At 39.6% G+C, this 24,261-nt stretch overlaps 2 protein-coding genes across 10 annotated transcripts in view; both read left to right on the top strand.

Annotated features, from left to right (window-relative positions):
• Positions 1-313: 313 nt before the first annotated feature.
• Positions 314-20,388, top strand: LOC134639118 (UDP-glucuronosyltransferase 2A2-like). Of its 6 annotated transcripts, XM_063490179.1 has the most exons (9): positions 314-436; positions 516-586; positions 1,736-2,487; positions 16,085-16,738; positions 16,922-17,070; positions 17,213-17,344; positions 18,088-18,175; positions 18,419-18,638; positions 19,519-20,388. In XM_063490179.1, exons 3-9 carry the CDS (start codon positions 1,770-1,772, stop codon positions 19,802-19,804), a joined length of 2,247 nt encoding a protein of 748 aa, XP_063346249.1. In that variant the 5' UTR covers positions 314-436; positions 516-586; positions 1,736-1,769; the 3' UTR covers positions 19,805-20,388. The 6 variants fall into 6 exon arrangements, with proteins under 6 accessions (XP_063346249.1, XP_063346244.1, XP_063346248.1 ...); XM_063490174.1 differs by lacking the exons at positions 16,085-16,738; positions 16,922-17,070; positions 17,213-17,344; ... (1 more) ...; positions 18,419-18,638; positions 19,519-20,388 and adding exons at positions 2,639-2,787; positions 2,929-3,060; positions 4,126-4,213; positions 5,933-6,152; positions 7,459-8,332; XM_063490175.1 differs by lacking the exons at positions 314-436; positions 516-586; positions 1,736-2,487 and adding an exon at positions 9,939-10,048 and having other exon boundaries at positions 15,980-16,738.
• A 1,913-nt stretch (positions 20,389-22,301) lies between these two features.
• Positions 22,302-24,261, top strand: part of LOC134638517 (UDP-glucuronosyltransferase 2A2-like) — a 28,889-nt gene continuing 26,929 nt past the window's right edge. For 2 of the 4 annotated variants that reach the window (XM_063489209.1, XM_063489208.1), the window contains exons 1-4: positions 22,302-23,065; positions 23,226-23,374; positions 23,518-23,649; positions 24,030-24,117. In XM_063489209.1, the coding sequence (XP_063345279.1) occupies positions 22,348-23,065; positions 23,226-23,374; positions 23,518-23,649; positions 24,030-24,117 (1,087 nt within the window). In that variant the 5' untranslated portion in view covers positions 22,302-22,347. The remainder of the gene's footprint in view (positions 23,066-23,225; positions 23,375-23,517; positions 23,650-24,029; positions 24,118-24,261) is intronic. The other 2 variants (XM_063489207.1, XM_063489206.1) reach the window with 1 other exon arrangement.

Below are 24,261 nucleotides of genomic sequence, written 5' to 3'. Positions count from 1 at the left end.
TGAGATTTTTTACTGAGTTACTATTAAACCCCATTTCACATTTAACTTTCAAAGTAGCATTGCAAATATCATCAAAGACAAATGTCTAATAAGAAAACCCTAAGCTTTTGTAGAGCCATGAACATGTTACTCAGCTATATTTCATCTTGAAAGGATCTGCTCAAAAATCAGCCACTACCAACGGATCCAACACAGATCCAGACCAGATGAGCTGGGAAATGATTTGTTGCACACATCTGCGATCATGATCCTTCCCGCTGTGCAAGTGGACCCGGTGTTACGGATCCGGTATTGAGCCTGTGGTACATCCGGGGCGGGTCCGGTCCGGAGTCACTTTACAGGGAAGTTTTAGCGGATTCAGGCCCGTGTTTACTTTCGGCGGTGTTGAGCCGCTGTTCTGTCACCTGCTGTCGGGATTCACCGTCTCTTTACTCTGGTAAGCTGCTCTTAGAGACATTTTGCCCATGTTGTGCAAGCAGTTACATTCATACTGACACTTTATACTTTTATTTTAGGGCGCTCGGTCATGTCTCCGTCAGCGGCCCGAATTTAATGGCTTCCGGTATTGTGATCACGTTAAATCAAGGTTGTATAACGGCCACAACTTTGGCGGCCTATCATTCTCGAAGATTGTTTTCCTTACTTTCTTGTTTGTTTTTCCTTGTGGCTTTGTTTTTGTTTTGTTTTTCTCGCTTGTGTTTCTCGTGACAGAAACTTAATTTCTTTCGAGGGGAATTTTGTTCCATCGAGCTGTTGGTGTCAGGTTCAGGCAGCAGGCTAACTTAGAAATTGTTTACTTACACACACGAGCACGCACGCACACACACACATACACAAGTTATAAAGACGCTTGTGCCTGGAATAAACCTTTAGTGTTTTTTAGTGGTTTTATTGCAATATCTCACTGTTAAGCACCTAGACTAAGGTCAGTTCCTTAGTTAAATCCAGTTTTCTTTGACCATTAATCATCTTGAGTGTGTGTGTGTGTGTGTGTGTGTGTGTGTGTGTGTGTGTGTGTGTGTCTGTCCTTTCATTTCCCTCTCATTATATGGTTCCATCCTTAACATCCTTAACGGTGCCGCTGTCTTTTTAATTCTGTTCCAGGCACCAAAATTGATTTAATTTGTTTGTTTGTTTTAAATAAAAAGTTGTATTAATATTAAAAACCACCTCACTTGCTTTGGTGTATGTTTTACAGACATAGTAGCACAATTAAAGAGCAGCTACTTTGAGAAAGTTAAGCTGTTCTAAAAGATTCTGGTAGGGTTGCTTTTGCTTCCTCTGCCTCGACCAATCACATTTGATCTGTCAGTGCCAGCTCTCCGGCTTATGTCAAATTTTTAGAAAGACTAAAATAACTGCAGTATTTCTAGGTGTATCCTGTTGAATACTTTGTTGAATATACTCTGGTTTTTTACATCTTCAGATGTGACATGGATTCTTGGACATCTCATAGAGAAGTTTGGTGAATTCGACATTTGAAATGACTACTGTTTTGCATTACTTCACTCTGCCTCTCCTTACTAACAATTACAACATCAGGCTTTGACATCCTTTTTATTTCTTTAATTCTCATACAAGTTAGATATTACTCTTGTTTTTTTCAGTACTGTCAACTTTACTATCATTACTTTATAACCCATTATGAAATGACCAATGCAGTACACAAAGAAGTGAGCCAGAGTTCACCTTTATTGAGTTAATGATTATTTTTCCTGGAATGCTTTCACCAAAGGATCAGACCACAGCTGGTTTTCCTGCTAACATTCATGGAGCTGCGTCTCTCTGCCTGCATCCTGCTGGTACTTTGTGCGACATGGAGTGCAAATGGAGGGAACGTTTTGGTGTGGTACACCGAAGGCAGCCACTGGATAAACATGAAGCCTGTTCTGGAGACATTGGTTGACAGGGGACACCAGGTGACTGTCCTGGTCCCGAGCTCGTCAATGTACATGAACACCAATGAACCCTCCCGCTTTCACTATGAGCCCTTCAATGTCTCTTTCTCATTGGAGGCTATGGAAGAGTTTCTAGAAGAGTTCCTCCAATTCAATGTATATGAGATTGATTATATGAGCTACTGGGAGATCTACATCAGATTCATTGACATAATGAAAACTGACCTGCAGTTTTCTATCCAGTATTTGGACGGTGTGGTGAAATCAGAAGTCGTCATGAAGAAGTTGAAAGAGGGAAATTACGACCTTCTCTTGGCTGACCCCATCTACCCTGGCAGTGACTTGTTAGCAGATATTTTGGGGATCCCACTCGTCTTCTCCTTGCGCTTCTCCTTAGTTAATAACTGGGAGAGGCATTGTGGTCAGATGCCTGCTCCACCATCCTTTGTTCCCGGTGCTATGAGCAAACTCACAGATAAGATGGACTTCTCAGAGAGAGTGTGGAACTTTCTCTTCTATGCTCTCCACGACATCGTGATTGATCAGTTTTCTTGGAAAGAATTAGACAGATATTACTCTGATGTCAAAGGTGAGCAAATAGACATGAAGCACTGATTTAAAAAACAAAAACAACACTATTAAATGTAGTGTTTTTATATCCCATCAAACCTGCCCACGAAATACAATCTGCATGAACTATTGGTGATATGTTGATGTCTATTGTTCATGCATTGCAACAGGAACTCCCACCAGTGCCTGTGAACTGATGAGTAAAGCAGACATCTGGTTAATCCGAACCTACTGGGATTTTGAATTCCCTCGTCCTTTCCTCCCCAACTTCAAATATGTTGGTGGGATCCACTGCAGTCCTGCTAAACCTTTACCAGAGGTAAGGACACTCAACTATTACCATCTGATTAATCATTACATAATATTTGTGCCAGGAGCAGTGAAGCCATCAAAAGTTGAACAAAAATAATAAAAAAAACAGCTGGTTGTTGGCAGTGGGATAATATTCGACTTGTTACAGGATCTGGAGGAATTTGTGCAGAGTTCTGGAGATGATGGCATTGTGATCTTCACTTTAGGATCCATGATCAACAATGTCACCAAGGAGAAGGCAAACATGATAGCCTCCGGCCTCGCTCAGATCCCACAAAAGGTCAGAGGATAATCTTTGTGCCAGCTGTAATCAATTTGTGCAAAGCACGGAGTAGTTTTTCATGTTTTAGGGTAACCAATTACCAAGTGCTCTACTTCTGACCATCAGAAATGAATTACTACTTCGTAACATGTTGTATTGTAATTAACAATTATTATTCAAGTTGCATGTACCTTATGGGAATCAGCTTACTTCATTTTTATATCCTTATTCTTTTAAATTTCATGTTAATATTTCTGAGCAGTGTATTTTAAAAGAACCCTTTGAAAACACATTAGATCTCAGTGTGCAAAAAAATATCATGTTGAATGTCTATAGTGATACTGACTGGGTAAACTGTTAGGAATAAAAGGAAAAGGTTGCCACAACATGTTAAGGGAAAGACAACCTAGCAAGTGCTGAATTCAAAGACGCACTGAAAATGTAAAAAATAATAATGCGGCAGGCTAGTCTATTTTGCCGAAATATTATTGCAGCAACTCAAACAGGGTACTCTGTAGTTTCAGACGACTTCACAAATAGGTACCAGGGCATCACAGGCAGTCAGTGCTATCCATTCCTTTATCCTCCAGGAACTGCCAGCATACTCCTGCCACATGAGCCTGCGTATTGTTGTGCATCAAGAAGAACCCAGGGCCCAGTGCATCAGTGTAGAGTCTGAAAATGGGTCCAAGGATTTTATCCACATACCTAAATGCAGTAAAAGTACTGTTGCCTAGTCTGTAGGTCTATGCATCCCTCCATGGATATACCTCCCCAAACTATCATGTAACTAGAAACTCCTCCATGCTCATGAACACTGTGCTGGGAGACAGCAAACCTTCTTTCAGTTTGACATATTTAAGTACTACCTGCACAACCTTTTAATTGATTAACAACTCCCGCAGCTACTTAGCAGATCAGTGTAAGTTTAGTTAACTTCATGCTTTCCTGATTTAAAAATTGCTCCTTTAACTTTTTTTTTGAGCAGTGTATTCTAAAATAAAACCCCAACATTAAAATAATGTGATATATGTACTATAATAAATATAATAAAAACAAAAACAATGAACTTTCTATTTAAAGGTGCTGTGGAGATACAGAGGAGAAAAGCCAGAAACTTTGGGTGCCAACACTCGAATATATGATTGGATTCCTCAGAATGACCTCCTGGGTAAGTCAAGTTGGTATCAATTAGGGCTGGGCCATATTATACCGTTCACGGTAATACCGGTATAATGTTAGGCAACGATAGGAAAATGAAATATCGCGATAGAATATGGGTCAAACGCACATGCGCAGTGCCTTTGTTTTCATACGCACATGGCCGATTGTTGAGTGAAACGGATGAACCAGAATTAGTTTGTAAAAATGGTGCCACTTCAGTGATGTGGAACTGGTTTGGTGTTTGTCCGTCAGATACACAACAAAGCACATTTTTTTTGTAGAACATGCAAGCGGCTGTCATTATTGCCGTATTTGTCGGACTAAGGTGCTCGTAAATCTGGGAGTAATCTGGGTCCTAAACTCCCTCCCCTTCAGGTCCCAAAGTCAAACAAACACTGCAGCATCACTAAGAGTTAAAAACTGTCTAAATTCTTTCATCTTTAATAAAATGATCAGCATTGCTGCTTTACCAGGTGTAACTATGAAGTTTAAGATCCAGGCATACATGAAAACAGAATTTATTACATTTAACGGAGTTAGAAGTTAGCAGGAAGCTAGCGGAAGTTAGCTCGCTAGTTTCGCTAGTTACCTAAGCATGATATAGCATGTTCTGACTGAGAGATTTCTGAAAAAATTCAAACGTACAGCTCTGCTATCACTTCCAACATAAATAAAGACAGGAAACTAAACAGCAGTGATGTTTGTAAGCTTACTGAAGTTGGGCTAGCTGGTATGTAATGATGTGCTACGTGATCGCTAGCGACACAGCTATGTTAGCATAACATAAACAGTGAAGCTGGAGAAATCAAGGCTAACACTTTTCCACTTAATAAAAGTTAACGTGAAGTTTCCTGATGGTTAGAGACAAATGCAATCGCATAGCAGGATGCTGTAAATGGACCAAACTTCAGTCAGGAGAACAACTGAGATAATCCATCCACAATACGAGGTTAGTCATTAATATACAGCAACAACATGGGAATATAGCAGCTGTGATAGAATACAGCATTAATGAATCAATGGTACAGAAGTGGAGGAAGCAAGAAGAATGAGTTGAATAAAGTTTGATTTATCTGACTGCTTTGTTTCGCTTAATGTGCCTTATAATCCCGTGCACCTTATGGTCCGAAAAATATGTATTTGACTTTTTTATTTGGCACACTGCAGTTTAATGTTGCAAAGCAACTCTTTTTAACTTCAGTGGATATTATACATGGTTATGCTCAGGATATGTCAGCCCATTTCTACTGGAAATGCCTTTTGGTTAAACTTTCAGCAAGGAATTTGCATTTGCACTGTTAAATTTTTATATAGCTTTAATGCACATAAAAAACAGCTTCTTGTTTAAGTGAAAATAAATGGATGGTGTTTTTTGCGCTAGTAAAGTTGTGGAGTTGTATTTTGTCTCGCATCAATTATATCGTCAGTTATATCGTTATCGCAAATTTTCAAATATATATCGTGATAAATAATTTTGGCCATATCGCCCTGCTCTAGTACCAATCACAGTTATTTCTATCTATGTCTGCCTTTTATGCCATGAGAAATAATCCTAATGACATCAGATGCCACAGAGACGGTAAAGTTCACAGTAAGACTGCCAACTAAGAATTTTTACAAAAATACTCAAATCAGCTCAAATTAGTTGTTCAGGCTTATTGAAATTTTGCCGTCCAAGTGTGAAAAACTTACTCCAGATGTTTCATGGTTATTTGACATGTCTTAGGTCACCCTAAAACTAGAGCTTTCATCACCCATGGAGGCACAAACGGGATTTATGAAGCCATCTACCACGGCGTTCCCATGGTGGGCATCCCCATGTTTGGTGACCAGCCAGACAACATGGTCCATATGAAGGCTAAAGGAGCTGCAGTTATTCTCAACGTGAACTTCATGGCAACTGAAGATCTTAGAGACGCAATCAACACAGTCATCAATGACAAATCGTGAGTTCTTTGAACTATCTGTGCTTTTGATTAGGATTTGAAAGTATAGATTTTATAGCAAAGGTGAATCTGGGCTTGAAAAGTATGAAGGCCAAGCAAAACATACCATAAATATGGATTACAGTGGTCCTTCGTTTGTCGCAGGAGTTACGTTCCAAAAATAATCCGCGGTAGGTGAAATCCGCGAAGTAGCCAACTTTATTTTTTACAATTATTATAGATGTTTTAAGGCTGTAAAACCCCTCACTACACACTTTATACACTTTTCTCAGACAGGCATGAACATTTTCACACTTTTCTCTCTTGTTTAAACACTTTCAAACTTCAAACTTTCGTAAAAAAAAAAAAATAAAGTCCAGTATTATAGGATGAAACCAAAGGGAAGAAAACTTACAAACATACAGTACAGCACTTCAGAGTCACACTGCTAGCGATCAAAGATTTATGTCAATTTGACAAGCTGAACGCATTCTGTACTGTACAGGAGACACGGCACGAGGTTGATTGACAATGGTCTACAGCCAATCAGGATGCAGAACACAATGCGCTATAAAAACATTTTTAAAAAGCCTGCAAAATTGAGTACACTCAACAATAGAATTATTAACTGGAACTAAATGAAAACTAATTCTGCAACATTAATCTCTGGTTTTCTTTACAACAGTTTATTACCAACTTTATATTCATTGGAGAAATTTAATGACCATGTTATCACCAGATAACACCTCTAGTATGCAGAACAAGAGTCAAATAGCCTGCAAAACACACATTTGTATTTCAGCGCACACAGATCCTAAAGCAGAGGGCCTGGCTTAACAAAGAAAGTTCATAACTATTGTCGTGATACCGGTCATCTCCAACTGGGGTTTTAAGTTTTGCAGAGCCAGCTAACACAAAGAAAACCTTGCTGGGTTAAACTTCTATAACCTCAGTAAACCCTCTGCCAATGATCTTGTGGTCTCAGTGGTCTCAGAGCTTATTTTGCTTCCATCTTTTTTATACAGTTCATGATTGAAAGTTTTTTTCGGGGGCGTGACTTATAGTAGCGTCCAAATGATGGACGGATGGATGGATAATAGCAGGTCATGAAGGAACAAGGGTCTAATGAGCATGATAGTTGAAGTACCACTAAAAAGCTTCAAAGGCCACAAAATGATTGAAATATCTCTAGATGTCAATTTTAACTTGAGGCGTTATCAGTTTTAGAGTTTTGAAATGCATCCCTTTATTGTCTGGCAAAAAAATAAATAAATCAAAGTATAACAATTCAAAGGTAAATTTTTTGAACCCATATACACATTCACAGGTACAAAGAAAATGCTATGCGGCTGTCCAGCATCCACCACGACAGACCCATGAGTGCTCTGGAAGAGGCAGTATTCTGGATCGAGTTCACGCTGAGAAACAAAGGGGCCAAGCACTTGAGGGTCCAGGCCCATGAGCTCACCTGGTACCAGTATCTCAGCCTGGATGTCCTGGGCTTCTTCCTCACCGTAGATCTACTCCTCATATTCATCTTCATCAAGACCTGCAGTTTCTGCTTGCACAGGTGTTTTGTCAGGAAAGGAAAGACAAAAAGGAAAGCTGAATAACAACTAAACTGAAACGGTGCTGTGAATGTTGGACTGGGGCAATATTTGTTACCAGCATGAAACTTTCTTTCATATATGTTGAATTTCCCATCATCTTCTCCTTTATGCACCACCACTAATGACTTTAACAGATGCACTAATTTGCATAACAGAACCTGAAGTTCTGTTATGCAGAACTTCAGGTTCTGCATAACAGAACATTAAAAACCAGGGGGGTTTAAGAAAAAACACTAACATCAGGTTGAATTCAGTATATTCTAACTTGTTCTTTTTTTCTGTATGCATTCTCTTTTTAATGCATACAGAAATATTTTCCTAAAAAGCATTTCATTATATATATATATATATATATAATATTAGTATTTACTTTTTTTTGTTTTTTTACAACTTCAATCTAGGAACTGTGACAATCAACATCTTCATCAATAAATCTGATATCTGGATCATGATTCTGTGGGATTTAAAGTCAAATTTCACTGTATGATAATGATTTATCTTTATGCGGGTCAAATTAACTCAACAATGAGATGATACTCTGTTAGGATTTTGTAATAACAAATAAAACATTTGCATAGTGGTGACCCATCACTCTCTTGAATGGATCATTATGATGTATTCAGCTGTGAGCTTCTTGAGGGTCAGCTTGTGACCACTGACGTATTCATCACCATCCCGTGGAGCAGCTGTAGTAAACAGGAAGATATCCGAAGCTTTTCTTACTGGTTACAAAAAAAGCAACCTACATTTTACTGTCCAAAACATTTATGCAATAGATATGTCAATTTAATGTGAAATAGAGACAGCAGTACTTTCACTACTTGTGAGTAGATCCAGCATTAACTCTGCCCTGGAAGATGTAGGAAATACAATGGAGAGGCAGAGGAAGTACCAGTCTTTTAGTCAATGGGACAGCAAACAATGACTGAAACACCTTGAAGGAGGCCCTCATCACCACTAGAGTCTCCCAGAAAGACACCATGCTCATTTCCTATGAAAAAAACAAACAAACCCACACACGATAGCTCTTCAAGAGTAAAATGAATCAATGATTAACAATATTCTTGTAGACTGATAAAAGACAATGATATCTACGAATATGTAATTGTTGATGACACTCCAAACACGTTTTAAAATGTTTTTGAGAGATTTTTCATATAAAAAATATGATATACAATTAAGCTGATTAGCTTAATTGCAAATTCTTTAATATTTGTTAATATTTGAAGAAAGGGGCGAGTAGCTACAACAAGACTTTCCAGTTGCCATGTGGTGGTCAAAGTCGTAGGCAAACTTTGGTTAGGGACATTACAAATAGTACAGTTAAGATTTTTAAATTGAAATTCGTCAAGACTGAGAGAAATAAAGTGAGATTACTTTTGTATGCATGTTCTTGCCAAATCACTTTTGTCTCAAACATTACTGTATATTTTTACACTTTTGCCCAGAAATGATTCATAATCATGATGCCATTTCAATATCTGTTGCTCTCAGTCAAGTAATTGTGTTTGGCATGTTGTATCTTGTATCTTATTCTATTAAAGTGCTCAGAAATTTCTATTGTCAAGAAATTGGTACCATAAAAGGTGAGGTCAGGGGGGGAAATTACGTCGTCATTAGGGTGCCGTCTTCAGATGTGACAAACATGCATACTTCTGGTTTCAAAAATATCCAGGTGGTTTCATATCTTTTTCTTGTGTACCAAAGTTTAGTGAGGATTGTTAGCCGGACAGATGTGAAAACATCTGTGTACTGAAAAAAAATAAAAAGCTTAAAGGTAAACTAGATAAAACAAAGGTCTGTTTTAAGGCTGTATCCAGTTAGAATGGAGGCAGGACTTATGAAACTCAACGGGGTCTTTTGGACCTCTCTTATTAAGGTGAGTTTAGTTGAAGTCAGTTTTTTTTATATAGTGCCAAATCACAACAGCAGTTGCCTCAGGGCGCTTCACATCCTCCTCAAAAAATCTGGAGAGATCATCACACAGACTGTAAAATTAACTTTTATCAGTTCTTTTATGTAGCAGAATGAGTGTTATATTTACTGACTTTTGATCCCACTATTAGTCAAGCACATTAGATGGCGCTGCTATAAATAGTAGCTGCCATCTGAGCGTCCATGAATCGCTCACCTGCTGTCAGCCGCATCCGGCTTTTCGGTCACCTGACTTCCCCCGGAGTTACAGGTAGGGGTTTGCGTGCATGTTGCTGCTGCCTCCGACTGAACTGGCGGCACACGTTTTGATTGTGTTGTTCGTGTTACAGCGATCACCCGCGGATTATCTTCCTGAAGCCTCCATCGCGGCTGGTATGTGTTTAATTGGTGCCATGCGTACCTTATTTCACTCTTTTGTAATATAGGTTATAGGTTGTAGCCGCAGAAGCCTCCAGTGAGCCACTGTGTTAATGAATTGAGCGACACCGTTTGATTGGTACGTAAGTCCGATTTGTCACAGTCATAGTTGAGTTGAGTTTTTCTATAGTAAATACTCACGATATGATGCCTTGCAGGAAGTGTGGGCCTCAGTGGGCGGCCAATAGCCTTACAGCGGCCGCTACTGCTGCGCTGACAGAAGTGCTGCTGCTTTGCCTTTTTCTTTTGGGATTTCCTTTGCCCTGTTGCTGCCAGCTTCTTAGAAGTGGCCATTTAAGAAAACTGGTGCCGTACATGCCAGATATAGAAGCCGGTTGGTGTGTATGTTAATGAACTGAATTATTCAATTAGAGCAGTCAGATGAAGGATGATTTGGCCTGACACTGACGCCTTCTGCTCTAGATCCAAGGTTTAGTTTATTTTGTTGTATATCTGGCTTCTTTACTGTTTTTGATTTATAAACTCTTTTGTTGTGTTACACCACTGGAAGGAGGCCCGTTTTCTAGCTGTTGATCACCAGTGTGTTTCTGCAGTTGGGCTATAGCCACAGGGGGTGCATATTAGGGTTTGTTTTGTTTTGTATTTTGTTTTGTTTTGGGGTGTTTTTTTTTTTTTGTGTGTGTGTGTGTGTGTGTGTGTGTTTGGGGGGGTTGTTTTGTGTTATTTATTTATTTTTTAATAAATTAAAACTTTCTTTCACTCAGATGGAGGACTTTCTAGAAGATTTCCTCTGATTCTCCATATACGACATTGATTATATGAACTACTTGGAGAATGTCTGGCAATCGGTATTTCTCCCACAGTGAGACATGAAAGAACTTAAGGTTATGTGTTGTGTTTTGAATGACATCTGATGCTATATCAGCCTATTATAGAAGGAGGCATTAGCCCCTCCTGACATGAGCCTCACTTAGCAGCCTGTAAGGGCTGGCATAATGGCGTTTGAGCTTCTGATGATGTCACGCAGGAGGCGTTTCCATAGTAAAACATTAACGCATGTTACTCAGAGAACCAGGGTTATATAGACATAACCTTGAGTTTTAGCGGATTCAGCCCATGTTTACTTTCGGCGGTCTTGAGCCGCTGTCACCAGGGCCCTGTTTCAGAAAGCCGGTTTAGTGCAAACTCTGAGTAAGTATACCCTGAGTTAACGAAAACTCTGGGTTTTCGGTTCCACAAAGCGAGTTTAGATTAATTCTGAGTGAGTTACTATGACGACACACTCCGTGAAGCTAACCTGCCCCCTAGCAGGTTTACTTCAACTAACCCTGACTTTCTCCGCCTCTTTGTCGAAAACCTGACTGTAGGAAGTGTCAGACATGGCGTGCCCCTTCCTTGAAGAGCCAGTAGATGTTGAAGCCCAAATTCTCCGCAGAGCTCTCCGCCGGGAGAGAGTGATTAGAGCGCGTTTGGACATTTTATCATTTCCTGATGATTTTCTGTGTGAACGTTACCGTTTTTCAGCACAATCTATAATTTATTTGAATAACATCCTCAGGCCTTATATTGCTCATGTGACACACCGCGGACATTCTCTCAGTTCTGTACATATTATTTGTATTGTACTTCGTTTTTTTTGCAAACGGGAGCTTTCTGTATAATATTGGTGACGCTGAGCACGTTTCCAAGGCTACCGTTTGTCGGGCAGTCAGGAATGTTACAGTTGCACTGAAACGTCTCCTGTACTCGTTTGTGGTGTTCCCCGGTCATAGACCCACAAGATATATCAAAGAGGGATTCCACAAAATTGCAGGTATCAGGATGAACAAAACCTAATTCATGATGTGGTGATACTTGTACTACTTAAATTTTACATTTATTTTCAGGGTTCCCAGGCGTGATTGGCTGTATAGATGGCACTCACATTCCAATCATTGCTCCTTCAGTAAATGAAGGAGACTATGTGAACAGGAAGTCTTTCCACAGCATTAATGTACAGGTACATAGTTCCCTGTAGCATTTCAAACTAACAAATTATTTCATTATAGTAATGGATGCTAATTTGTGTTCTCTGCACTGTGAAGATCATATGTGATGCTGCCAACATTATCACAAATGTGGAAGCCAAGTGGCCAGGCTCTGTTCATGACTCACGAATTTTTCGTGAATGTACGCTGAGCACAAAATTTAGACATGGTGAGTTGAAAACACTTTAAAATATATAAAGACCAATTGCTACAGGGACATTTGAACTGAAGTGTATCCTAATGTCTTAGGAGAGTTCACTGGCTACTTGCTTGGTGATAGGGGGTATCCATGTTTACCCTATTTGCTTACCCCTTACCCTGACTCTGAACCGGGCCCACAGCAGCGATATAATCTGGCTCATTGCAGGACAAGAGCCAGAGTTGAAATGACTATCGGAATGCTTAAGGCCCGGTTCCAGTGCCTTCAAAGACTCAGGGTCACCCCAGAAAGGGCATGTGACATTATTGTGGCATGTGTGATTCTTCACAACATTGCCACAATTAGAGGAGAACACTGTCCTTCTGAACCAAACATCAGCAGTGATCCAAACCATGAACATCCTGACCCTCCCACGGACATACAAGATAGAGGAGCAGTCAGAGACACCATATGTCACAATCATTTCCTTTGACCCATCACCTCAACATGTTGAAAAAAGAATAAACAGATTTTTTGTTCAACTGGCTTTATTGGTCGCCTGTATTTCCTGTACACAAAGTATTAATAAGTATATTATTATGTTGTTCAAACACTGAAATAATTCGTCCATCTCTGACCACTTCACCCACCCTTAACTGATGTTCCAGCAGTAAAATCTCAGTCTTGGTCTTTTGGATCTGCTGCTTGAAGTGTTCCATTTCCAAGTTGCATTTTTTTATTTTCTTGATCAAACAGGTCTTGTACAGCTGCTTTACAGGGAGCTATTGAAACACAGAAAATAGCATTGACATTCATAGTACATGCCTACTTAGGTTGGTTGTAAATCAGTGCTGAACATCTTACTGAGGAAAGGTTTGTTGGAGAAGTGGCTGGACCCTCTTCCTCTGCATTTCCATCATCACTCTGTTAGAGACATAGAAAGTCCATGTTTTATTAAAGTACCACATTTTATTCAATTGTTATATTTTCCATTGTAAGATGTAAACCTCATCAAGTGTCTCTGTTGCTTCCTCCTCTGTAACAGCTGTCAATGTTTCTTCATTATTTTCCTGTAGTAATGAAATTAACAACATTGCTGTTCTACTGTAAACTCATATAATCTGTGGAGTATTAAGAGTACTCACAACTGCATGTTGGTCTGGCTCAACAGGAGGCTGCACCAGATGCAGTACACCATCACCATCAACTGATAGAATATGAGGTTTATACAGGTCACTTATAACTTACAAGGGACCAAATGGCAATTAACAAATATATACCAATCACCTTACACTTCATTGTCATTATGCTCTCAAAGACAACCAAGACTGAGGGAAGGCAACATCAGTAGGAAAATAACTTCACTACAAAATAATTCATTATGGTAAAGAGTTTATCAAATGAATGAGTAGCACTGCAAAGGTGACTGTGAAGAAAGGATGTATGCACATCATGTATTATTTTGAATTTACCTCTTATGTAGGCACTTGTGTCTTGTGGGGTTATTGACTCAGAGGATGTCCCTGCAGCCACAGTGCGCCCACTGTTTTGGCTGAGGAACAACTGCTCAGCCTATGTCAGTGGTGGTGGTGGAGGACCCCCACCTGTTTTTCGGGCCTCCGCTTTTTTTCTGTTGGCTATAACGGGTCACATTTGAGCATACAGAGTAAGCAAATATGTACTTGTAATGTGCTCAGATAATTTCAATAAGTGCTTACAGAAAGAAAATTAATGTAGCCTCTAACTGCAATTGATTTACATAGGACAAACAGACCAAGCACTATGGCTCATAATACAATTACACCTTACCTGTTTGGATTATATTTTTATATTTCATTTTTACTTGCTGCCAGGAATGTTTGGGGCCTGTTGGGTTGCACCTGCGCTCACATCACAAAATAAAATGTATAAACTAAAAAAATAAAATGAAATATAATAAAATAACATGTTAAATGGGTGGAAATCCCTAGATCAATGTTTAAATTAACACTCACGCATTGACTCTGTCGGCTATGTTTTGCCATGCATGCTCCCTTTCTTTTGCAGCTGAGGCTGTGTTACTTTTTTTCCGCAAAATTTGCATGTTATCGGCATATGCTGCCATCAGAATTTCAGCCTCAAGCGCTGTAAAATAGATTGACCGCGCCTTCTTTCCCTCCGTCTCCATGGTGCCTCGCTTAATCTGTGCTCCACTAATCAGGGCTTTATGTATCCTCGTGCGCGTGCTTAACTTGGGGTTAAAGCAACTCCGCGTTGATTGAACTAATTGTTATCAGCCTTTCTGAAACCGAATATTCCGAGTTGGACAGTTCGGGGTTACTCAACCCTGAGTATCATTTTTAACTCTGAGTTTTCTAAACCGGCTTTCTGAAACAGGGCCCTGGTGTCGGTATTCACCGTCGCTTTACTCTGGTAAGCTACACTTGGAGACATTTTGCCCATGTTGTGCAAGCTGTTACATTCCTACTGATACTTTATACTTTACTTTTGGGGCTCTCGGTCATGTCTCCGTCAGGGGCCCGACTTTAACGCCTTAAATCCAGGTTAGATAACGGCAAAACTTTGGTGGCCTGTCCTTCTCGAAGATTGTTTTCCTTACTTTCTTGTTGTTGTTTTTTTCCCTCGTGGCTTTATTTATTTATTGTTTGTTACTGTTTTTTTGTTAACTTAATTTCTTTCGAGGGGGATTTTGTTCTAGAGAGCTGTTGGTGTCAGGTTCAGATGGCAGGCTAACTTAGAAATTGTTTACTTACACACAAGATATAGATAATCTTTTGACTGGAATAAATCTTTATTGGTTTGATTTGCAATATCTCACTGTTAAGCACCTCAGTTCCTTAGTTCAATCCAGGTTAGGGTTGTCTTTGACCAGTAATCTTCGGGGGGGGGGATTAGGCCATCAGGTGGACAGTGTGACCTTCCTGGTGGTGGGCACTGCTTCACAAGGCCCTCTTGTGTGAGTGTGTGTGTGTGTGTTTCCCGGATAGTGTTAAGTCCTACCCTTAACTATCCTTTCAGTAGTTTTGTAGATACTTATTTTTAGGAGAGCATCTGGGCCTATAGACGGTGCCGCAGTCCTTTTAATTCTGTTCCAGGCATCAAGTTGTTGTTGTTGTTGTTGTTGTTGTTGTTGTTTTTAAAAAAACCCAATGTAATAATGTGTATGTGTTATTCCCCGTAGGGAAATTACTATCTGCTGTTACATAGTGGCTGTTAATAACCGTGATTGCTTAGGTGAGGCGCTGTTCTTGTTGTCATGAAGTTAGTTACAGAGTTGTTACTTTTCATAAGCATTTTAAAAATCTATAGGTGGTTATTCTAAAGAGAGACAAAGGGAGTTTTTTCCCTTCTTGCAGTCACCATGTGCTGCTCATAGTGGACTGAGAAAAGCCCAGTAATCGGACCATAATAATAATCAATAATCTGTTCATGCCTGTTGTGAATTTTTATGTACAATTAAAAAGAAATCTGAAATCACTGCAGTCTTTATAGGTGGATCCTTTTGAATACTTTGACTATTGTTTTGTATTACTTCACTCTCTCTCTCTCCTCAACTAACACCTACAACATCAGGCTCTGACATATTTTTTTTATTTCTCATACAAGTTAGATATTAGTCTTGTTTTTTCAGTACTGTCAACTTTACTATCATTGCTTTATAACCCATTGTAAAATGACCAATGCAATACAGAAAGAAGTGAGCTAGAGTTCACCTTTATTGAGTTAATAATTATTTTTCCTGGAATGCTTTCACCAAAGGATCAGACCACAGCTGGTTTTCCTGCTGAGATTCAGACACCATGGATCTGCGTCTCTCTGCCTGCATCCTGCTGGTACTTTGTGCGACATCGTGTGCAAACGGAGGAAATATTTTGGTGTGGTACACTGATGGCAGCCACTGGATAAACATGAAGCTTGTTCTGGAGACACTGATTGACAGGGGACACCAGGTGACTGTACTGGTCCCAAGCTCATCACTGTACATGAACACCAATGAACCTGCCCGTTTTCACTATGAGCCCTTCAACGCCTCTTTCTCATTGGAGGCTTTACAGAAGAGTCTAGAAGAGTTCCTCCAATTCAGTCTATATGAGATTGATTATATTAGCTACTGGGAGATCTACATCAGATTTACTGACATGATGAAAAATAACCTGCGGTTTTCTATCCAGTATTTGGACGGTGTGGTGAAATCAGAAGTCGTCATGAAGAAGTTGAAAGGAGGAAATTATGACCTTCTCTTGGCTGACCCCATCTACCCTGGCAGTGACTTGTTAGCAGATATTTTGGGAATCCCACTCGTCTTCTCTTTGCGCTTCTCCTTAGTTAATAACTGGGAGAGGCATTGTGGTCAGATGCCTGCTCCACCATCCTTTGTGCCTGGTGCAATGAGCAAACTCACAGATAAGATGGACTTCTCAGAGAGAGTGTGGAACTTTCTCTTCTACGCTCTTCAAGACATCGTGATTGATCAGTTTTCTTGGAAAGAATTAGACAGATATTACTCTGATGTAAAAGGTGAGTAAATGGACATGAAGCACTAGGTTTAAAAAAACCCCCAAAAAAACCAATAACAATATTTGAAGTCTGCTAAAGCTTTAAATGCAGCGTTTTTATGTCCCATCAAACCTGCCTAAGAAAATACAACCTGCATGAACTATTGGTGATATGTTGATGTCTATTGTTCATGCATTGCAACAGGAACTCCCACCAGTGCCTGTGAGTTGATGAGCAAAGCAGACATCTGGTTAATCCGAACCTACTGGGATTTTGAATTCCCTCGTCCTTTCCTCCCCAACTTCAAATATGTTGGTGGGATCCACTGCAGACCTGCTAAACCTTTACCAGAGGTAAGGACACTCCTATTACCATCTGATTAATCATTACATCACACAATATTCCTGCCAGGAGCAGTGAAGCCATCAAAATGTTGAACAAAAATGAGAAAACAGCTGGTTGGCTGGTGGTGGGATAATCTTTGACTTGTTACAGGATCTGGAGGAATTTGTGCAGAGTTCTGGAGATGATGGCATTGTGATCTTCACTTTAGGATCCGTAATCAACAACGTCACCAAGGAGAAGGCAAACATGATAGCCTCAGGCCTCGCTCAGATCCCACAAAAGGTCAGAGGATAATCTTTGTGCCAGCTGTAATCAGTTTGTTCAATCCCTGAAAGCATGGAGTAGTTTTTCATGTTTTAGGGTAACCAGTTTCAGCTTTGGAGCTGGCCACACCTGACTTAGATCCTTACAGTCTGAGGTGCAAACTGCTGGTGTTGGATGTACTGAAACATAATGTCCCAAAGATGTTCGATTGGATTTAGGTCAGGCCAGTGTGGGGGACAGTCAGTGCTATCCATTCTTTTATCCTCCAGAAACTGCCAGCATACTCCTGCCACATGAGCCTGCGTATTGTTGTGCATCAAGAAGAACCCAGGGCCCGGTGCATCAGTGTAGAGTCTGAAAATGGGTCCAAGGATTTTATCCACATACCTAAATGCAGTAAAAGTACTGTTGCCTAGTCTGTAGGTCTATGCATCCCTCCATGGATATACCTCCCCAAACTATCATGTAACTAGAAACTCCTCCATGCTCATGAACACTGTGCTGGGAGACAGCAAACCTTCTTTCAGTTTGACATATTTAAGTACTACCTGCACAACCTTTTAATTGATTAACAACTCCCGCAGCTACTTAGCAGATCAGTGTAAGTTTAGTTAACTTCATGCTTTCCTGATTTAAAAATTGCTCCTTTAACTTTTTTTTGAGCAGTGTATTCTAAAATAAAACCCCAACATTAAATTAATATGATATATGTACTATAATAAATATAATAAAAACAAAAACAATGAACTTTCTATTTAAAGGTGCTGTGGAGATACAGAGGAGAAAAGCCAGAAACTTTGGGTGCCAACACTCGAATATATGATTGGATTCCTCAGAATGACCTCCTGGGTAAGTCAAGTTGGTACCAATCACAGTTATTTCTATCTATGTCTGCCTTTTATGCCATGAGAAATAATCCTAATGACATCAGATGCCACAGAGACGGTAAAGTTCACAGTAAGACTGCCAACTAAGAATTTTTACAAAAATACTCAAATCAGCTCAAATTAGTTGTTCAGGCTTATTGAAATTTTGCCGTCCAAGTGTGAAAAACTTACTCCAGATGTTTCATGGTTATTTGACATGTCTTAGGTCACCCTAAAACTAGAGCTTTCATCACCCATGGAGGCACAAACGGGATTTATGAAGCCATCTACCACGGCGTTCCCATGGTGGGCATCCCCATGTTTGGTGACCAGCCAGACAACATGGTCCATATGAAGGCTAAAGGAGCTGCAGTTATTCTCAACGTGAACTTCATGGCAACTGAAGATCTTAGAGACGCAATCAACACAGTCATCAATGACATATCGTGAGTTCTTTGAACTATCTGTGCTTTTCATTAGGATTTGAAAGTATAGATTTTATAGCAAAGGTGAATCTGGGCTTGAAAAGTATGAAGGCCAAGCAAAACATACCATAAATATGGATTACAGTGGTCCTTCGTTTGTCGCAGGAGTTACGTTCCAAAAATAATCCGCGGTAGGTGAAATCCGCGAAGTAGCCAACTTTATTTTTGCAACATTAATCTCTGGTTTTCTTTACAACAGTTTATTACCAACTTTATATTCATTGGAGAAATTTATTGACCATGTTATCACCAGATAACACCTCTAGTATGCAGAACAAGAGTCAAATAGCCTGCAAAACACACATTTGTATTTCAGCGCACACAGATCCTAAAGCAGAGGGCCTGGCTTAACAAAGAAAGTTCATAACTATTGTCGTGATACCGGTCATCTCCAACTGGGGTTTTAAGTTTTGCAGAGCCAGCTAACACAAAGAAAACCTTGCTGGGTTAAACTTCTATAACCTCAGTAAACCCCCTGCCAATGATCTTGTGGTCTCAGTGGTCTCAGAGCTTATTTTGCTTCCATCTTTTTTATACAGTTCATGATTGAAAGTTTTTTTCGGGGGTGTGACTTATAGTAGCGTCCAAATGATGGACGGATGGATGGATAATAGCAGGTCATGAAGGAACAAGGGTCTAATGAGCATGATAGTTGAAGTACCACTAAAAAGCTTCAAAGGCCACAAAATGATTGAAATATCTCTAGATGTCAATTTTAACTTGAGGCGTTATCAGTTTTAGAGTTTTGAAATGCATCCCTTTATTGTCTGGCAAAAAAATAAATAAATGAAAGTATAACAATTCAAAGGTAAATTTTTTGAACCCATATACACATTCACAGGTACAAAGAAAATGCTATGCGGCTGTCCAGCATCCACCACGACAGACCCATGAGTGCTCTGGAAGAGGCAGTATTCTGGATCGAGTTCACGCTGAGAAACAAAGGGGCCAAGCACTTGAGGGTCCAGGCCCATGAACTCACCTGGTACCAGTATCTCAGCCTGGATGTCCTGGGCTTCTTCCTCACCGTAGATCTACTCCTCATATTCATCTTCATCAAGACCTGCAGTTTCTGCTTGCACAGGTGTTTTGTCAGGAAAGGAAAGACAAAAAGGAAAGCTGAATAACAACTAAACTGAAACGGTGCTGTGAATGTTGGACTGGGGCAATATTTGTTACCAGCATGAAACTTTCTTTCATATATGTTGAATTTCCCATCATCTTCTTCTTTAAGCACCACCACTAATGACTTTAACAGATGCACTAATTTGCATAACAGAACCTGAAGTTGATCTAACATTAAAAAGCAAATACTGATTGGCCGTTTTGGGTTTTTTTTTGTTTTGTTTTGTTTTGGGGTTTTTTGTTTGTTTGTTTGGAAAAAACACTAACATCAGATTGAATTCAGTACATTCAAACTTGTTTTGTTTTGGGGTTTTTTTTGGGGGTTTTTTTGTTTTGTTTTGTTTTTTTGAAAATGCATACAGAAATATTTTCCTAAAAAGCATTTCATTATTTATGCATATATTTTATTTACTCTTTTTTTTTTTTTTTTTTAAACAATTCAATCTAGGAACTGTGACAATCAACATCTTCATCAATAAATCTGATATCTGCATCATGATTCTGTGTGATTTAAGTCAAATTTCACTGTATGATAATGATTTATCTTTATGTGGATCAATATTAACTCAGCCATGAGATAATACTCTGTAAGGATATTGTAATAACAAATAAAACATTTTCATGGTGGTGACCCCTCACTCTCTTGAATGGATCATTATGATGTACTCAGCTGTGAGCTTCTTGAGGGTCAGCTTGTGACCACTGACGTATCCACCACCATCCCGTGGAGCAGCTGTAGTAAACAAGAAGACATCGGAAGCTTTTCTTACTGATTACAAAAAAAGCAACCTACATTTTACTGTCCAAAACATTTATGCAATAGATATGTCAATTTAATGTGAAATAGAGCCAGCAGTACTTTCACTACTTGTGAGTAGATACAGCATTAACTCTGCCCTGAAAGGTGTAGGAAATACAATGGAGAGGTAGAGGAAGTACCAGTCTTTTAGTCAATGGGACAGCATACAATAACTGAAACAGCTTGAAGGAGGCTCTCATCACCACTAGAGTCTCCCAGAAAGACACCATGCTCATTTCCTATGAAAAAAACCCCAAACACGATAGCTCTTCAAGAGTAAAAATGATCCTCGATTAACAACATTTCTGGTAGACTGATAGAAGAGGCTGATGTCTACGAATATGTAAGTGTTGATGACACTCCAAACAGGTTTTAAAATGTTTTTGAGAGATTTTTCATATAAAAAATATGATATAGAATTAAGCTATTTGATTAGCTTAGTCGCAAATCCTTTAATATTTGTTACTACTTCAAGAAAGGGGCGGGTAGCTACATCAAGACTTTCCAGTTGCCATGTGGTGGTGAAAGTTGTAGGCAAACTTTGGTTAGGGACATTACAAATAGTACAGTTAAGATTGTTAAATTGAAATTCGTTAAGACTGAGAGAAATAAAGTGAGATTCCTTTTGTCTCAAACATTACTGTATATTTTTACACTTCTGCCCAGAAATGACTCATAATCAATTAATTCCGACTCTGCAGGACAAGACCACAGGAGCATGATGCCGTTTCAATATCTGTTGCTCTCAGGCAGGTAATTGTGTTTGGCATGTTGTATCTTGTATCTTATCACCTTATATAAAAGGTGAGGTCAGGGGGGGAAATTTCGTTGACAAGCACTCAGAGTGCCGTCTTCAGATGTGACAAGCATGCATGCTTCTGGTTTCAAATATCCAGGTGGTTTCATATCTTTTTCTTGTGTATCAAAGTTTAGTAAGGATTGTAACTGACAGATGTGAAAATGGCTGTGTATTAATAAATATAAAAAAAGAAGCTGAAAGGTAAATTTGATTAAACACAAGTTTGTTTTAAGGCTGTATCCAGTTAGAATGGAGTCAGGACTCACCAAACTCAACAGGATCTTTTGGACCTCTCTTGGCAAAGTGATTTCAATTGAATTCAGTTTTATTTAAATAGTGCCAAATCACAACAGCAGTTGCCTCAGGGCACTTCAACTTCATCCTTCACATTCTCCTCAAAAAATCTGGAGAGATCATCACACAGACTGTAAAATAAACTTTTATCAATTCCATTATTTTACCAGATATGTTGTGAATGATAACTCTCCATCACCTTTTAAATATTGGCTTAACCTTGAACCTCAACACTGGCAGAGTCAGATCACCAATGGGGTTACAGCTTGTTTGAATCCTAACAATCCTGACTCCTTTGTGTTTCAGTGGCATGCATGGAAACAGTTGCACAGGCACCCACAACTTCCTCAGATTATGCAACAGTGTCCAAGCCTATACAGTTGAAATGACCATTGTTTTGCATTACTTCACTCCGTCTCTCCCCGACTAACAACGTCGAGCTCTGACATCTTTACTAATTTCTTAGTGGATTTCTCATACCGGTTCAGTACTGTCAACTTTATTGGCATTAACTTTTAACCCATTGTGAAATGAGCAATACTGTACAGAAAGAAGTGAGTCAGAGTTTAACTTTGAGTTAATAATTATCTTTCCTGTGATACTTCTACAAAGGATCAGACCACAGCTGGTTTTCCTGCTGACACTCATACACCATGGATCTGCGTCTCTCTGCCTGCATCCTGTTGGTCCTTTGTGCGACATGGAGTGCAAACGGAGGGAACGTTTTGGTGTGGTACACCGAAGGCAGCCACTGGATAAACATGAAGCTTGTTCTGGAGAAGCTGGTTGACAGGGGACACCAGGTGACTGTACTGGTCCCGAGCTCGTCAATGTACATGAACACCAATGAACCCGCCCGCTTTCGTTATGAGCCCTTCAACGCCTCTTTCTCATTGGAGGCTATGGAAGAGTTCCTAGAAGAGTTCCTCCGATTCTCCATATACGAGATTGATTATATGAACTACTTGGAGCTCTACATCAGATTCATTGACATAATGAAAACTGACCTGCAGTTTTCTATCCAGTATTTGGACGGTGTGGTGAAATCAGAAGTCGTCATGAAGAAGTTGAAAGAAGGAAATTACGACCTTCTCTTGGCTGACCCCCTCTACCCTGGCAGTGACTTAGTAGCAGATATTTTGGGAATCCCACTCGTCTTCTCCTTGCGCTTCTCTGTAGCTTATAACTGGGAGAGACATTGTGGTCAGATGCCTGCTCCACCATCCTTTGTTCCCGGTGCCATGAGCAAACTCACAGATAAGATGGACTTCTCAGAGAGAGTGTGGAACTTTCTCTTCTACGCTCTTCAAGACATCGTGATTGATCACACTTTTTGGAACGTATTAGACAGATATTACTCTGATGTCAAAGGTGAGCAAATAGACATGAAGCACTGATTTATAAAACTATTTAAAATTTTCTAAAGATTTAAATGCAGTGTTTTAATATCCCATCAGATCTGATTAAGAAAATATGTCCTGTATGAACTATTGGTGATACGTTAATGTCCTTTACTTATGCATTGCAACAGGAACTCCCACCAGAGCCTGTGAGTTGATGAGTAAAGCAGACATCTGGTTAATCCGAACCTACTGGGATTTTGAATTCCCTCGTCCTTTCCTCCCCAACTTCAAATATGTTGGTGGGATCCACTGCAGACCTGCTAAACCTTTACCAGAGGTAAGGACACTCAACTATTACCATCTGATTAATAATTACATCACAGAATATTCCTGCCAGGAGCAGTGAAGCCCTCAAAATGTTGAACAAAAATGAGAAAACAGCTGGTTGTTGGCAGTGGGATAATATTCGACTTGTTGCAGGATCTGGAGGAATTTGTGCAGAGTTCTGGAGATGATGGCATTGTGATCTTCACTTTAGGATCCATGATCAACAACGTCACTGAAGAGAAGGCAAACATGATAGCCTCGGGCCTCGCTCAGATCCCACAAAAGGTCAGAGGATAATGTTTGTGCCAGCTGTAATTAATTTGTGTAAAGCACGGAGTAGTTTTTCATGTTTCAGATAACCAGTTGCAGAGTGCTCGACTTCTAACTACCAGAACTACCAAAACTACCATTTTTTTAATGACATTGCAGACTGTGGACATTTTAGGCTCCATGTTCTTTGTGAGAATCAGCCATCTCCAATTTACATCCCTCAGTTGTTCCCATACAGGGTGTGAAAAGTCAGATTTTGTCTGCGGTTGATGATTTCTAATGACAAGTCTTGAGATGTCCCCTACCCTTCAACTGTTGAAAAATTACATTACAATATAAAACTAGCATACTAAAAAAACAATCATGTTAGCTAAGAAATGTCTTACTGTTTATAGGTGCTGTGGAGATATAGAGGAGAAAAGCCAGAAAGTTTGGGTGCCAACACCAAAATATATGACTGGATCCCTCAGAATGACCTCCTGGGTAAGTAATGTGGGTACCAATCACAGATGAATAACGGATCAATAGATGATGGGCAGTATAGAAACGCTGATTCCATAAAAAGTTATCTTAGCAAAAACAGATTCCACAAAGATGGCAAATTTACACTGCACACTAAACAGAATG

This window comes from Pelmatolapia mariae, linkage group LG12 (genome assembly GCF_036321145.2).
Source record: "Pelmatolapia mariae isolate MD_Pm_ZW linkage group LG12, Pm_UMD_F_2, whole genome shotgun sequence".
NCBI classification, from domain to species: domain Eukaryota; kingdom Metazoa; phylum Chordata; class Actinopteri; order Cichliformes; family Cichlidae; genus Pelmatolapia; species Pelmatolapia mariae.
The sequence above is the reverse complement of the archived record's forward strand: the minus strand, read 5'-3'. Positions and strand labels throughout refer to the sequence as shown.